This window comes from Pseudopodoces humilis, chromosome 1 (genome assembly GCF_049639895.1).
Source record: "Pseudopodoces humilis isolate 2021_Gansu_Grassland_sample_001 chromosome 1, ASM4963989v1, whole genome shotgun sequence".
Classification (NCBI taxonomy): domain Eukaryota; kingdom Metazoa; phylum Chordata; class Aves; order Passeriformes; family Paridae; genus Pseudopodoces; species Pseudopodoces humilis.
This window is the reverse complement of record NC_142200.1, coordinates 135,567,294-135,582,969: the sequence shown is the minus strand read 5'-3', so window position 1 is coordinate 135,582,969 and position 15,676 is coordinate 135,567,294. Positions and strand designations below refer to the sequence as shown.

The 15,676-nt window shown below is 38.9% G+C and overlaps 1 protein-coding gene across 6 annotated transcripts in view; it reads right to left on the bottom strand.

The window, feature by feature from the left end:
* The window catches only part of MYO3A (myosin IIIA), a 116,803-nt gene that overhangs the window by 14,469 nt on the left and 86,658 nt on the right, over positions 1-15,676 (bottom strand). For 3 of the 6 annotated variants that reach the window (XM_088051202.1, XM_088051206.1, XM_088051197.1), the window contains exons 24-32: positions 15,536-15,577; positions 15,016-15,093; positions 11,871-12,076; positions 9,663-9,774; positions 8,848-9,010; positions 8,120-8,206; positions 4,865-4,988; positions 3,131-4,049; positions 2,335-2,473 (exon numbers count right to left, since the gene is read on the bottom strand). In XM_088051202.1, the coding sequence (XP_087907328.1) occupies positions 2,335-2,473; positions 3,131-4,049; positions 4,865-4,988; positions 8,120-8,206; positions 8,848-9,010; positions 9,663-9,774; positions 11,871-12,076; positions 15,016-15,093; positions 15,536-15,577 (1,870 nt within the window). The remainder of the gene's footprint in view (positions 1-2,334; positions 2,474-3,130; positions 4,050-4,864; positions 4,989-8,119; positions 8,207-8,847; positions 9,011-9,662; positions 9,775-11,870; positions 12,077-15,015; positions 15,094-15,535; positions 15,578-15,676) is intronic. The other 3 variants (XM_088051221.1, XM_088051210.1, XM_088051215.1) reach the window with 2 other exon arrangements.

Genomic DNA, 15,676 nt, shown 5'->3' with positions numbered 1-15,676 from the left:
AAGCAGCCACAGAGGGAAAGCTGCAGTAAAAGCATATCTTCTGTAAATGAGTGTTTATAAATCCTACTGTAACACATAATGTAGGCAGGTAGACAGGAAGGTTCCTCCCTGCTAATAAGGCAGTGGATCACCTCATCTACTTGCTTCACTTTAGCATGACCATCTGCAGGACCTTACCTCAAATCTTTTGGGGGTTATAGATATTTTGCTATATTGCATAGAGAAAGAAAATACGATACCCAGAGTGTTGGTAACTCCTGTGTTTTAGACAGTACAGCTTAAGTGAACAGAACACAGGCATATTGTTACTTAAATATTCTCTACATCTAGTTAGATCATATTTGCTATAATAAACATCTACTTAAGACAATGAAGCTTTGTGATAAAGCCAGTTTCCAAATTTCTTAAAGGCAAACTGGAATTACTGCAGTATACTGTCTTCACTATCTTGTGCATTGGTCATAGCTGGAAAAGAAACAGTTTTCCTGTCATGTGAATTATGTTAAAGTGTAGAAAAAGAATGTTCACATTCCACACCAAGAAAGGTTTTTCAGTGGACAGGTTAGCACATTTTACCACTGCAAAACTTCTGCACTGTGACACCACAGGGTTTTACAGCAGCACGACATTTTCAGAGATAAAGGGAAGTGGCTGACTGGTCATCCCTTTAGGCAGGGTTGGATGCACAGGTGAAAAACCCTGGCAAGCTTTTGTCTCCTGTAAAGCTACTTAAATTAATAGTAGTGTGATGGGTAGACTTCACTGCATTTTGCACATGGAGGGAACACACTGGTACATTTTCCCTTGGTTCACTCGTGCAAGTGATGAGATCTTTAAGTAATAAAACAGGGATTTGTATATTCTCTTTTCCCCTTTATCTACCTCTTTTCTCTAGCTTCTGTTGAAAAATGTGTTAGAACCAAGAGGTATTTTCCAAAGCATTTATTTTTAATTGCTCAGGTTTACCTTGTCAAAAAATCAGCAGTATTTAGTGGAGAGCTCAACACGAGACCATTAATGACAATCACAAACCTCTCTCTGTCTTTAATGAAAGGTCACGGCACTTAGTTTTCCATTTCCCATTTCTTTTCTCTTGCAAACTTCGGTCTTGGAAACAGTCAGAACTACACAGATTACCTACCACCAGCCAGTTTACACTTAGAGGTGTAAACACCAAGCCCTCATTTAAGCAGCTTGCAAATTTGAGAGGACTCTAAAGCAGGACTGAAGTACTTTTAAGATCTTCTCAATGTAGTCATGGGAACAGAAAGAAATTTCATCACACATGACAACTGAATCCACAATGTTATAATGAAAATAGCACAACTAGCTCTGGGCAGTGAGAGACAGTCCTAGATGTTTTCCCAGCTCTTCCCCAGAGGCAGTGCAGTGAGCTCACACAAGCCCTGCCACACAAATGGAGACACAGCCAGTTATCTGCCACATCTGCCCTCATCTTCCTCCACATCTGCAGCCCAGGACATGAGCTGAGAAAATTCCTTGTTACATCTATTCCAACATAAGGGGTCTGAGCAGCCCAGTCAGTTCTTCGGGGTCCTTTTGGTGTAGCACAGGTCTTAATGATCTGCATGCTCAGAATCCCATGTCCTCTTTATTCTCCCAGTACTCTTCCCCACTGCCACCCAAGCTGCTCCAAGCATATTTGCATTTTGGCAACCTTCACTGCCCATGTTAACTGGAATATAAATATCTCTGGAGTGTATTTCTAGAGATCATGCCCTTTTAAGTACGTGAGTTAAATGGATGCTGAGTATTAATAAAACTTTACATGAAATCTTAAGGACATATCCACCAACATGGGTAGGAGTTACAGGTTTTTAATAACCTCAGCTGAATCTGTGGATAACTAAAAATTCACTCAGTGTATATGTCATAAACTTTAGTAAATTGTTTGACATATTACTTAAAAAACTGTTTTGTTTTGAAAGCATAGTCCCATATCCTACCAATAGCACACACGGCTGAGTGACACCCGAGTTAACAAGAGCCAATATTGAATTTTTACCAAATAAAAGTATTACTAGAGATTGTGTGTCTAGGTCTCACAAAGGTTCATTCAGCAATCTAAGCAGCAGTGAAACAAAATACAAAAAAAAATGGTAAATACATAAATCCCAACCAGATTCGAGTATTTCTCTGGAAACTGCATTCCAGACATATACTGATATGGGGCTTAGTACAAAAATATACAGCCAGAGTAATATGAGCAGCTGGAATTATCTCATCTACTCGTTCCCTGACCTGACCAGGAGTAGTTTCTTGTCAGTCCTGTTTACAAATGAAAATTCTGCCAACAGTAAGGTTAAACATTACCTGACTGACAAACATGAGAAGAAAGCCGGCCGTTAGCTTGCTTATCTTTGGACATCATCACGGGTCTCAGCTGATGGGACAATATCATTTCATTCAGTTTTTGCTGCAATGCTAAGTAATCTTCAGATAATTTTGATATCTGAAAAATATATTTTTACATTATTATAGAAATAAGTATACATGTTCCAAGGTAATCAAAGGTAAAATAGCAGACTAGAGAATTAATTTAAAAGGTATTGCTCCAATGACTGCAGTGCACACCTCTACCACATTTACTTCCTCATCTCTTGAAAAAAATGAAGTTGGGAAAGGAAGACACATAGGGAACTCAACACTGCAGTCCAGTCCTACAGCTACTTCTTATTCACACACGTGGGCACATGGTGCCTTGCGGATGCAAGATTGCTTCTACAGCTGTAGGCATACTTCTCTGCACATGTGCAAGTCTCTGACATTGGCACAACAACTTTAGCTTCATTTAAAGCTGACATTTCACAAGTGTACTGAATTGGGGACCTTGATGGGTAAGCAAACATTTGAAAGGCAAAGCTTCTGCATTTAACTTAAATCAGATTAACATTATTTTTGCTGGTATTCTTTGATTTCTCCTCCTTACAGAAAAGGCTATTTTCTCTTGCAAACTAAAATATGCATTTTTATAGAATACACATTACAAAATCTCTGTCTCAGTTTCGAGAGCAAAACCTTGGTGCCATAGAAGTCGGTAAAATAAGTTTGCCATTCTGTCATTGCTCAGAGTATTATACTCCACATACATTGCTTACAAGCTTCTTACCTGTCGTGAAAAGGCTGCCAAATCACAGGCCTCTTTCTCTGAATCTCCCTTCAGTGTATTAGAGTCTTCAGCCTCTGTGCTGGTGCTTTCCCTACCTTTTGTTGTTTGGGGATTGTTATTTTGAATGTGTATTGTTTCTGTTAGCTCCTTTGCTGTTTTCTCTTGACTTTTGCAAGGTAGTTTCCCTTCTTTTCTGAGCTGTCCCCTCCTTCTGTAACCTCGGTAATTGCTCTGAATTACCACAGCTGCCTTCTCTTTGTCTTCTGAACCTTGTTTTTCTGCCTCAGCTTGCTTCCATGAGCCTCTTCTTAGTGACTCTTTTCTTGTGATTCCTTTACCTCCTGTAGGCATCGCTGCTTCACACTTTAGGTGATTTCTTTCCACATCCCTGTCAGTCCTGGGCTGGACCACAGCAGATTCTTGATTTTGCCAGTCTGCACCAAGTGTGTCTTGATTATCTTGCTCTTGCTGGAGTCTAGGTTCAGCTGAGGTTTTGACAAAAGATTTGCTGGGTAACTCTTCTAGAGAGTCCTGTTCTTCACCTTCACTAACCTCTTCTCCTGCCAGGTTCTGCTTCACAGAAGCTGCCTCTCCTTCAGTAGATGTTTGCTGTTGCTCCTCTACATTCCCAGTGTCACTGCACCTACAGCACTTGGTGTCAGTGACAGCATCATGTTCATCTTGAGTCTCCTCGCTTGCCACTTCTTCCAGTGTATCATTTTGAGCTGGCTGCAGTTGTGCTTCAAGGAATTCCACAGCAGATAATTCGTCCTCTGCTATGGCAGCTGCTTCTTCTTCTGTTCTAGGGAGGGCACTCTCCACTTCAGTTGGACTTTCCTCAGGATCTTGAAGTTCTTCATCATTTTCCTTCTTGCTAATGGATGCTGCATTTTCAATTTCTTGCTTTCTAAGTGATTCCCTGAATGGAACAGAGTTTTGGGCAAAAAATACAGCTGAAGGAGATGAAGAATAGAGACAACTTTACAACTACTTTTGGCAGTCTTTGTGTACTGACTGGAAATTTGATACATTGCAACATGGGAAAGATTTAGTGCATATAGCTGAAATTGAAGATAGCAATTTATATTATTATTATTATTATTATTATTATTATTATTATTATCTCTTAAAGTGAAAAGGGATGATATTATTATCATCAACATCACCGTCTCTTAAGTTAAAAGGGACATCCCTGTAATTGCCAGGAAGACAATCTAGGTTGTGTGAGAGCTGATAAAACAGTAAAGAATTAATTTAAATGTTAACAAAAACATAAGGCATAAACCTTTTAGCATCTCAAGAATGTATAAATACACACAACCCTAAAGGTATTCTGTGTTTCCTCTGTCATCACTTTTGCTTATCTCAAACAGTGACTTAAAGTGAGAACAGTTCCTTGCAGATATCTATCTCACTCTTGTCTGAACATTTTTTATTATGAGCTAATTCCAAAAAGGAGACTCTTCTATAGATTACCTTTCTATAATTCTATAGATTAACATTACAGGTAGGTACAGTATTGTTAATCTTTCTTCTAAATGTGCCTTTATTCCTTGGGCTTGAAAAGATGAGAAAATAGGCTACTGCCATTAAAAACCTTCACATAAATATACATTACTTCTACATACATATCTAGAATAATCCTAATTTGCTTCACTCTTATAATGTTGTAATTCAGTACTGTAATTACTGAAGAGGGACACATTTGAGTGACATAAGAGAAAATAACACTACCTCCTGCTTTTGAAGACCTTCCTCTCCTTATATCCCCTGTAGTGAGACTGAATTGTTATTGCTGCTTTGTTTCTTGTTTCAGTTAGTTCTTTTCTCTTCTTCCTGAGTAAGTATCCTCTGGCAACTGATACAAATTGTAATGCAAAACAACCTTAGGCAACAAGCAATGGGTGTCACATACATTTCAGACAGTCAAATACTAACAGCATTAAACAAAAGCTAATAAGGAAATACAGACCAGGGTGCCTCTTATGCTGATGTTTCATCTGAAATAATTCCCATAAAACCTTTTTGAGATTTCAGAAAGCTGTACCCATTCTACATGAGGATACAACAAGCTCTTCCTTCATATTTTGTTGGACTAAAGAAAATATAGGAAGATGCAGAATAAAACAGAAGCACAGAGCGATAGAAGTAATTCTAGAACAGCCCTCTGAGGTTAATGTACCTGTTTTGCCTGATTCAGGCATTGATTTGACTCTGTCTTTCATTTCCATGGCAAATGCCTGATTATCAGCCTGTAGCGATTACCAGGCTGTCAACTGGCACAGGCTTGGAATTAGCTGTACGTTCAATAGATCAGAGAGAAACTGAGAATTTTATAGGTCGGCAGTTACAGAGGACTTAGCTCATGTTCCTTCTGCAAAGATTCGTCATTCAAAATGAAAAGACTCAGCAGGAAAGATGTGCTAAGCTCCACAGTAACCAGGTTCACTGTGGCAGAGAAACTCCCTGCTTGTGCTTTGTGGAAGGCACAAGCTTATTTTTCTGGTCTGAACCAGAAATAAGGACTCAAACATGGGCCTTCCCTGAGCCATGTAGGTGCTGACAGGTCCCTGGGCCTTGATGCAGTTGCCAGCACATTGGTATCTGGTGCCATCTGAAGTGCTCCAGGACAGCGAGGCATGCACATGGAGCTGGCAGAAAGAACAGGACAGATGGGGCTTTCTGGACAGGAAAAGTTGGGTATACCAGGTGAAAGAAAGCAGGAGGCCAGACAAGATAACCAGGGCATCTCGAATGACACTAGATACCAGTATGAGGGAAAATGAGCTGAGCATTTGCTTATTTTGAATAAAATTATTCAAATCCTAGGCTCTACTGACTACTGAGCAGTTTAGATCCCCAGACCACATTTAGGCATCTACACTGAAGTGTCTTAATCAGAAACTGATTTGCATTCAGAATGTTGCTTCAAAAGTTTTTGAACTTGCAAATAATTTCCTAATGGGAACTGGCACAGTCTCCATAGTGCTGTGATTTGGACAAAACTGCAGTTCCAGGGATTCAGCACAATCTGCTAATCCCTGGCAAAATAAAAAAACACAAGTGTTTTTTTACAAAGTGTTCTGTCAAAATATTTCTGTTGAACTCTAATTCCAAATGCAGTACCATGAGTATGGGGATAGTGGATTAAGGTGATTTAAATACCCTGTGGATATGGTAGATATGGGACTCTTTCTTCAACTCTGCTGAGAGTGTTTTGCATCACAGTGAAAAGGTCAAGCTCTCTTGAAAATAAGAAGGGAGCATTAGCAGTCTGTTCCAACACATTCATATAACTTAGTGCTAAGTTTTATGTGCTTTAGCATTCCCCACTCAGACCAGCTTGGGCTCCACCAGGTGCAGTCAATCAGTGTAAGAAGCACCATATAAAAAGGGCATAAATTACACCTTGGTAACTGGATATAAGATAAAGAAACACAAATACTACGAAGTAGCACAATTGGATTTTATATTGCAGTCTGACAGGGTCTTAGAAAAATGGAAATTGTAAAGCACTTGGAATACTTCTTGAGTTTCTTGGATTTCTAAGCCAATTCTCTTTCCATTTTCATATAAAAGGAACTCAACAGGAGTTGAAACAAATCAAGTTATCAATGTTATCAATGGACATACCAATATAAGTTGCATCTGGTCTTTTTAGATTGTTTTGGTTCACTTCTGAGGTTTTCTGAGAAGTTTGTTATGAGATAGTTGCTGTCTAAGCTTTGTTTTCAAACTTGAAGAGGAGTTTTGTATTGCTTTAGAAATAAATGGGGGGAAAATGGAGAGAGCTAAGTAAAAATGGACCTCATTTTAGTTTTGGTTTCTTGTGCACTGAAAAAGTTGAAACTGCAGATATGACAGAGAAGGTGGACAAAAAGAAACATTCGGGAAACATCAACAGAGTGAAGAGGTAAATTTATCCTTTTGCATTTGCTAAACATCCTAATACAATTGACAAGGTTTAGATGTGTAATAATTGTTGGCACATTACTGGATTTTATGCTGGTTTTAGATTGTTTTCCATATTGATGAAGTTCTACCAACTGCAGTGAAGTGATCTTCAGTACAAACAGTGCAATTAACAGAACATCTGACAATGACTAAAACCAACACTGGTGGTGGTATTTACTCAAGAAGGTGCATCTGAGGCAGTTTAAATCTAGATAGCCTGGGTACTGGCAACATTAGCTTATATCTGGGTTGCTACCTTTGTAATTACTGAAAATGCTGTGCAGATTTGTGCCAGCTGTTTCTACAGAATCATAAAATCATAGAATGGTTTGTGTTGGAAGGGATCCTAAATATCATCTACTTCCAACCCCACTGCCATGGGCAGGGACACCTCTCACTAGACCAGGTTGCTCAGAGCCCCATCCAACCTGGCCTTCAGTCCTGTATCTCTCCAGCTGCACTGCTCCTGATTTCAGAGCTGCCTAGACTGTGTCTAGCTTGGGGATGTCTCTGCAGGGACAGGGAAGCCCAAAGTACAGGGAGGGAAAAGGGATGTCCCATAGCAACACCTGGGCCCAGGGTCATTATGGCTGCAAAAAGAGAAACAAAGCGATGGCAAAAAAGACAGAGACCTGAGTGAATTTACAGCTTGCAGTCTTCCCAAATATAACCATCACTGATATGCAACAAACCTTATTCCTAATTGAGCAGCACCCATACACACATGATATGCAGTGTCATGTGGGTTTCAACAATAGCCATAGCTGGGCAGCTGCAGTACTTCAACACCTGACTAGGAGTGACAAGGTTTGCGATGCCATTTGAGCATCCCACCTCACAGCAGTCAAAAATGCCTGAACCACTCTGAGGTACAGGTAACAGAATACACTGACCCATTTCAACCACTGTGCATAGACATGTAATAGGTAAGTTATAACATGCAAATGAGCATAGCCAATCAGTGTAGCAAGAATCTGAGTCAACATATTGTGTATAGATAGCACACTAAAAGCCAAGAAAGCAAACAATTCTTACTTGCTTGAAATTTGGTAATATATTCTTCCATTTTTTTATTGTGCTTTGCATTTTTGTATTCTTTACGAGCAACAAACCCCCTGTAAGCTGAAAAGAGATGTTAAAAACTAGGTAATCTGCTAGGTACAAAAAAGAATAAAAATATTATGGAATTACAGACCTCTATTAAAATATTCATAAATATTTTGCAGGCTTTATCTTTCAAAAAAACATGGCAAACAAGCACAAATAGTAAATCTACATAAAAATACATGTTCTGGTAAGTAAAGTTATTATGCAATAAATGAATATAAAACACAAGATAATCAGAAAGCAAAATAAGATTATGTTTGAAAGTATTAAAAAAATCAGTTGATGCCTCCATCAACAGGGTAATTTGCCTTATTATCTAGGACAGTTAATATATTTTATTTTCATTATTACATTATACAGCCTTGTCAGTGCATGCCAGAATATTATTAAGAGTATCATCTATGCAATCACACCTTTCTATTCTTAAAATTGCCTATTAAATGTAACACTGATAAATGTAATTTCAGTAAAGAGATTGTCATAACCTGGTTAAAAGAAATTTTTCTTCATAACAACAGATATGACCAAGTATAAGGTATTTTGTCAAATGTAACAGCAGGAAAGGAGCAAAATCCACATCCAGCATGCACATTCATCTATCAACTATACACATGCACTAGCTTTAAGCAAAATGTTAAATGTTTTAAAGCTATTACCTGACTGTATTTTAATAGCACTTTGTTCCCTTTGTTCCTTTATCTTTTTGTACCTCCTCGAACCCAGCCACCCTCTGACATAAGCTTGAATCAAAATAATCATGTCAACTGTCTCCTTCCGCATTAAATTCAGCTGCTCCACATGATAGTATTTGAGGAATACCTTAAAAAGAGAAACAAAAGTTTTGGTTACCTTCCCAACCCTTTATTCACTGAATCCATTTACCATCAACAAGAATTACAAGTTGGTTTCAAATGATGAACAGACCCTTCAGCTGTAGTACCCTAAGGGCCATTCTTAGAGATAGTATTTTCATTGTTTGGGATATTAGTTTACCTTACTCTTCTCTTCAGCATCTTCAGTCAGTCCCTGCTTATTAATTTTTTATGGCAAGATTTTTAAAAGTTCCAGTGCAAACCTTCAGTCTGTAATTATAAATTTGTTTTCAAAACTACAAGGCTGACAGTTTAGTTAACCTCACAAATCTCATGTATATTACATAAACATGATCCAAATCTGGAACCTTCAATTTCTCAGTTTCCAAATTTTAAACCTAAAGCATGGTTTATTTAGTAAATTGCTTTTATCAAGCATGAAACTCATGTAAGTCCTGAAAAATTAGTCCAGCACAAGAGTCCCCAAGACATTCCTGTTACAACAGGCAGGACTTTGCTTAAAGACCATTAAGGACTTTGCTTTTTAAAAAGAGTAGAGACCAAGAGCTACTCCAACCAAATGGGTGAGAAAACAAATTGTTTAATATGGTAACAATGGCATACTGGAATGATGAAGATACAGTATAGTAAAAAATTACTTTAGTTTTTCCAAGAACCCAGTTGTCAAGGTGGGCTTTTTCCAAGATAGCAGCACAGGTCTCTGGGCTGACTGGAGGATCATCATTTGTTTTGTAACAGATGAGGTAATACCTAAAGACAAATGCATGATTATTTATTTGATTAATGGAGGGTAGTACATGCAAATACATTTAAACCATTCTTTTAAATAATAAAAACAATTGCATGAAAGAAAACATAGCACTGAAAAAACCAAAACAGCATATGAAAGAGTGCAGTTATTTATACACAGTACTAAGAAACTCAATCAAAAGTGGATGAGTGACATATTGCACACCCTGGAGGGTTTTTTAATTCTATACCAACACCAGAAGGTTTCTAAAAGGAATTCAACCCAAGTAGAGTAGCACACCATTTCTTTCTACACTTGGAGAAAGGGATTTCAATGTCAATATAAAAATAAAATAAATATATTTTTAAAGTTTTTCTGCTTAAATTGTATTATTTCATATTTAGAAATGTCATGAAAATTTCCTATCTTATGTGCTGGACCATCTTTAAATTTGAGATATTTAATATGATCTGAAATGCATCCCAACTCTTGTTAGCTCCTTGGAATCAGTTTTGCATATCCTTTTGGAACATGTAAGTGCCACTGTGACACATCATCTGTAAGCATTTAATCTGGCAAACTCATTACTCAGAATTAATTCTGACTAGGAAAAGAGGTCACGATGCTCACTCATAAAAATTACCTGTGACACACCAGTTCAGCTGCTGGATAGAAAATACTTGCTTGTTCCAGGACTTTCCAAAATGCTCTATAACAAAATGAACCATATCTATCTTGGATTTTTTAATTTAAGAAAATTACATTAATTATGTGTGCTTCCTGACAGTACATTCTGCTTTTTTTCTTGTTATTCAGCCTTTAAACACAAAGCCTGGGTTTACCAGCTTTAAATGATGATAACAGTTTGCTCATGGAATAATAAAAAAAGAGACAATGTCAATTTCTTCATTATCGCCTACAGTTCCTTTTTTTTTTTTTTTTCTTTTTGTAAAACACAATTGGCTTGTTTTTATTATAACCAAATAATGGTGCCATTATCTCAGGTCTACCTGTAACTCTCAACTAGTAAAAAAAACCAAACTCAAAATAAGACATACATTTAATAAAAATCCTTTTTCCATTGAGGGCCATGTCCTCAATGCCAGAGATCTTCACAGCCTCACTGTAATCAGGGCCATGCTCTCTAGAGAGCTACCTCATTGTGTTCACTGCTTTTATCTATCTTACCTGAACAGTTGAGGGTTTTTTTATATAAAAAGCTGACACCAAAAGCTACAGCACATCTTGTAGTAGTAACTATAATTTCCCATGCTGCACTCTTCCAAAAGCTGCTTTCTTTCAAAATAGCAACAGTTCCAGCATTATTTTTTAAAGAAACAGGTCTATAAAAACACGCCTTTGCTGTTCCCCTCTCATCTCATGCACCTGCAGCACTCTGCTGCTAGCTCTCTGTTTCTAGTGCACTATTTCTTTTAAGTACTTCTGTCTGAATAGGTGGTGCTTGCTTCTCCCAAGTTTTCATCTCCATTCCACACATTTTTGTACTGATCCAGGCAAATACTCAGGGTCTTTGTAAGAAAAGTACAGATTTTTTGGGCTGGAGGAATTAGGTAGTTAAAGGAATAATAAAATCACAGAGAGTTCATTACTCTGCTTTTTAACAAGTGACTGATACTTAGGAATTATGTTTTAAACAACACTATGCACTCAATGAACTTTTCAGCCCTAGACTAGGAATCCCAAATTATCTACCCTGCACAAGTAGATGCTGCACAGTGCTGAAGGTTGGGAGCTAGAGGAACTGTGGTGCTCCTTGGATTTGTGGCTGCAAATTCTTGGCTTTAATTTGAAGTAATACATTTCTAAAATTCAAGTCCTTGAAGAAACTTGCAGAGTATAAGCAAGTAAATTTTTACCCAGATGCTCAGAGAGCCTGAAAAACCATTCTGAGATTCATTATCTTTTCCTACTTGTTGAAAACAGGTCACTAATCTTGTGCCTGAATAACTCTTGGTCATCCAGTCTATAACCTTCTTTGCCATAGGAAATGTCTTTGTATTTTTTTTCAAAGACCATGCCAAAAACACTGCTAGTGCTTAACAAGGACTGGACAGCAACTGCAGGAGAGAAAAGAGGTTCTTCATATTGATGTTACCGTTTTATGAAGTTAGCAAAGAGTATACGATGTGAATAACCCTGTCTTCGAATCCGTGCTGTCTCCAGAATTCCCGTGTAACGCAGCTGAACCAACACTTTTTCCTTGTCGAACTTGTTTGCCTGCCGGTCATTGTTTGGCTTGATGCACCTGACAAAATGAGGCTGGCCAACGACCATTTTGGATAACAAATCCATCAGAGAATACTGCAAAAAAGTAACAAGAGATCTGTCATCAGAATACTTATGAAACTTGTATATAGGTCCATGTGTAGTTGGAATTTTATTTCATATTATCAGAATCATGTCCAAAATCATTTCTATTTCATTAAGCTGGTACTTTAAGAGTAGATGAAGTAAATGACCCAAATTCTAGCTTTTCTAAACTAGTAGTGTATACTACTTGAGAGAAACACTGATTCCAAATAAATGTACCAAATTTCATCCAGAACATTCTCACAGATTTCCATGATGTCCAACAGATGACAGAGCACTTACACTCCTTACATTTATTTGCTTATCTCTGAGCTTTGCTAGGTAATTACAGCCATTTTTCCCTTTATTGGAGACTCTTGTTCACCCAGAGAGTAAATCCTCCATCTATGGATGGGAAGTGGAAGAGGAGCAAGGCAATAAATATTTCAATTCCTTCATTAGACTGGAGGAAGCTAAGGCTACCCCAGAAAAAGGGCTGGTTGAACTGCTCTGATCTGGTGTGTCCTGTTCATTGATCAGGATCAATGTTGTTCATTGATCATATCATCATCATAGACAGATGGTGATACAGTAACCACCCTGCCAAGAGCAAACTTCCGAGGAGGGCAAAGCTAGAAGATCACAATTCCAAAGTTGCATATTTCCCAGCTCACCAGAGTACCAGGCTAGAAGAGGGGATGAAGCCTGTAGTTCCCCATGCCAGCAGAGGGGAATCTGACTGTAAACAACCTTGGCTGGTATTTTGAAAAATTGGTTCATGGGAGGATCTTATTAAAACACAAATTAAGAGGCTCATTCCTCAAGATTCAACCTGACTCAACAGAAAGAAGCAGCCAGGAGGTAATGCAGCTCAGCAGTACATTGGTTACATGAAACCAGTGTAGGACGTCAAGAGCCATATGTTTCCTATTAAAATGTGCAATTCCATTCTGGACAGAAGCTGCACCATGCAGCAAAGTGCTTAATTAGCTCCATCACCAGTGTGCCAACTGAACACAAACAAGTAGGACATGCTAATGGATATCTTTTTTTCCATCCAGTCTGAGGTGGCATATGCTTTTCTCAGTCACCCATAGATTTCTGTGTATGAGCAAACCAGTGGGGCTGAAGGTGAATTGTCATTTAACAGCATTAGCAATCCTGATCTGAGCAAGGATTTCCACTACAGAAAATAGTATCAGAAAAGTGCAAACATAATTAACTTATTTGCAGCCTCGGATGCTAGAAGTGCTGATAATGCACTGAATCACAGACATTAATTTGAATGAGATTCAATATTTTTTTTTCCATCTAGAATATTCGAACAGTATACAGTTTTGGATCAACCTAAACTGAAATTATCCTTCACAGGATATCAGAATTATCCACAAAGCTGTGCAACTGTATCTAAAAAAGAGAGATCTGGCTCCTCATTGTTCTGAAATAGATGTAAGCGAACTCCCATGGGTCATAAAATCACACAATATACTGACTTGGAAGGAACTCATCAGGATCATCAAGTCTAACTCCTGGCCCTGTGCAGGATGCTGCAAGAATCACACCATGTGCCTGAGAGTATTGTCCAAACACTCCTGGAACTCTGTCAGGCTTGGTGCTGTGACCATTTCCCTGGAGAGCCGGTTCCAGGGCCCAGCCACCTTCTGGGTGAAGAGTATTTTCCTGATATCCAACATAAACCTCCCCTGACTCAGCTTCATGCCCTTTCCTTATGTCCTGGTCATGAGAGTGAAGAGAACAGTGCCTGACCCTCCTCTTCCTGTTGAAGGCCACAATGAGGTCTCTCCTCAGTCTCCTCCAGGCTGGACAGAAGCTGCTTCTCATGTGGCTCCCATCCAGACCCTTCACCATCCTCATGGCGCTCCTTTGGATGCTCTTCTTTGATTTCATGTCTTTCTTACACTGTGGCACCCAGAACTGCCCTCAGCACTCGAGGTGAGGCTGTCCCAGTGCAGAGCAGAGCAGGAAAATCCCCTCCCTTGCCCAGCTGTGCCTGATGCCCCCCCAGGACAGGGCTGGCCCTCCTGGCTGCCAGGGCACTGCTGGCTCATGTTCAACTTGCCATGGACCAGGACCCCCAGGTCCCTTTCCATGGCACTGCTCTCCAGCCTCTAATTGCCCATTCTCTACACACAACCAGGGCTGCCCCATCCCAGGTGCAGGTTTTGGCCATTGACTTTCTGAAATGTCATATGGTCATATGGGTGGTGATTGCCCAGCCCTCTCATTTGTTGAGGTGTCTCTGCAGGGAGCCCTCAAGGGAGTCGACAGCTCCTCCAATTTAGTGTCCTCAGCAAACTTACTCAGTATTCCTTTGAGCTGTGCGCCCAATTCATCATGAACAGCTCCTCAGCCACTTCATGGTTTGCTGGGAGAGATGACTAAACAAGAGCTAGAAATTCAGAGCAGAACCAACTCTGCACCACTTCAGAGGAAAGGATGCTCTTCACTGCTATTTTCTATTTTAGGACCAGCAGCACAGGCAGTGCTTGGGAAGGTCCAGAGCACTGCTGAGGGAGCCACAAGGATGAACTCTGGGCAGCCTCTGTGCAGTGACCATCAAGAACTTCCTCTGGAGCTCCTGCTTCCAATTAACTTTGGCCTCTTAAACTCTTAAAGAAATGTTATACCACTAATGTCCAATCTCCCTTTACGTCCCTTTATCTTCCTTGGTGGAAGAATAAGCAAGTGAAAGATTAATATTGATCATCATACACCATCATGACATGTGACTGTGCAACCAAGTACAGTTAAAGATGAAACATTGCAATCTCCTCAAGGTATTTGTACTGCACAGACTGCTGCACCATATATGCAGTTCACAAACTCTAAATGGATCACCACAGACACAACAGCTGCATTTCAAGAAGCAAAAGAATATAAAAAAATTTGTTGTACTCTAGAAATATTTATTAAAAGATCTGATATCTTACTCTAAAATAAGAAGCAACTGTCTGTGTTTTCATGCTGGTTGTTTCTCTTGGATGATGTCCAGTATCTCCTGCTTCATTCTATAAAGATGAAGAAAAAAAAAATTACATTTTTCATCTCTAGTTAGCCTGCAGTGCCCTTTCCAGTGCCCTAAGAAAGCATCCCTCAGAGAACATAAATAATTAAAAAAGTATTCTAAACAGCAAAAGTTACAGCATGATCACAAGCACAAATCAGTTACACCAATACTTTGCTACACAATACACAAACATTCACACACACAAAGGGCACAAGTTGGAAACAGAGCATCTAATAACTGCCAGAAATAACTGGACAATGTCTGAGTCCTGTCTGTTATTTCATCATCACTGTTAATTTGATAGATCTCTAAGGAACATGACTATACTCCACACCAATATTTTAATTTCTCTTTTCACTAAAATACAGCTGGGAAATAGTACTTTTCCCCCCTGAAGTTGTTATAAAACTATAGCCAGAAAGAAGGGAAACATTAGGTTTTACCTCACGGAAGGAATATGAATTGCACAACACAAAGATATCCAGCTAAACAGAAAAGAAAATAGAAGAGGGAGAAAAACCAAGGAAGGGGTTACTTGCTTATTTTCAATACCAAAACAACTACTGCCTATCTAGTTTAAATTA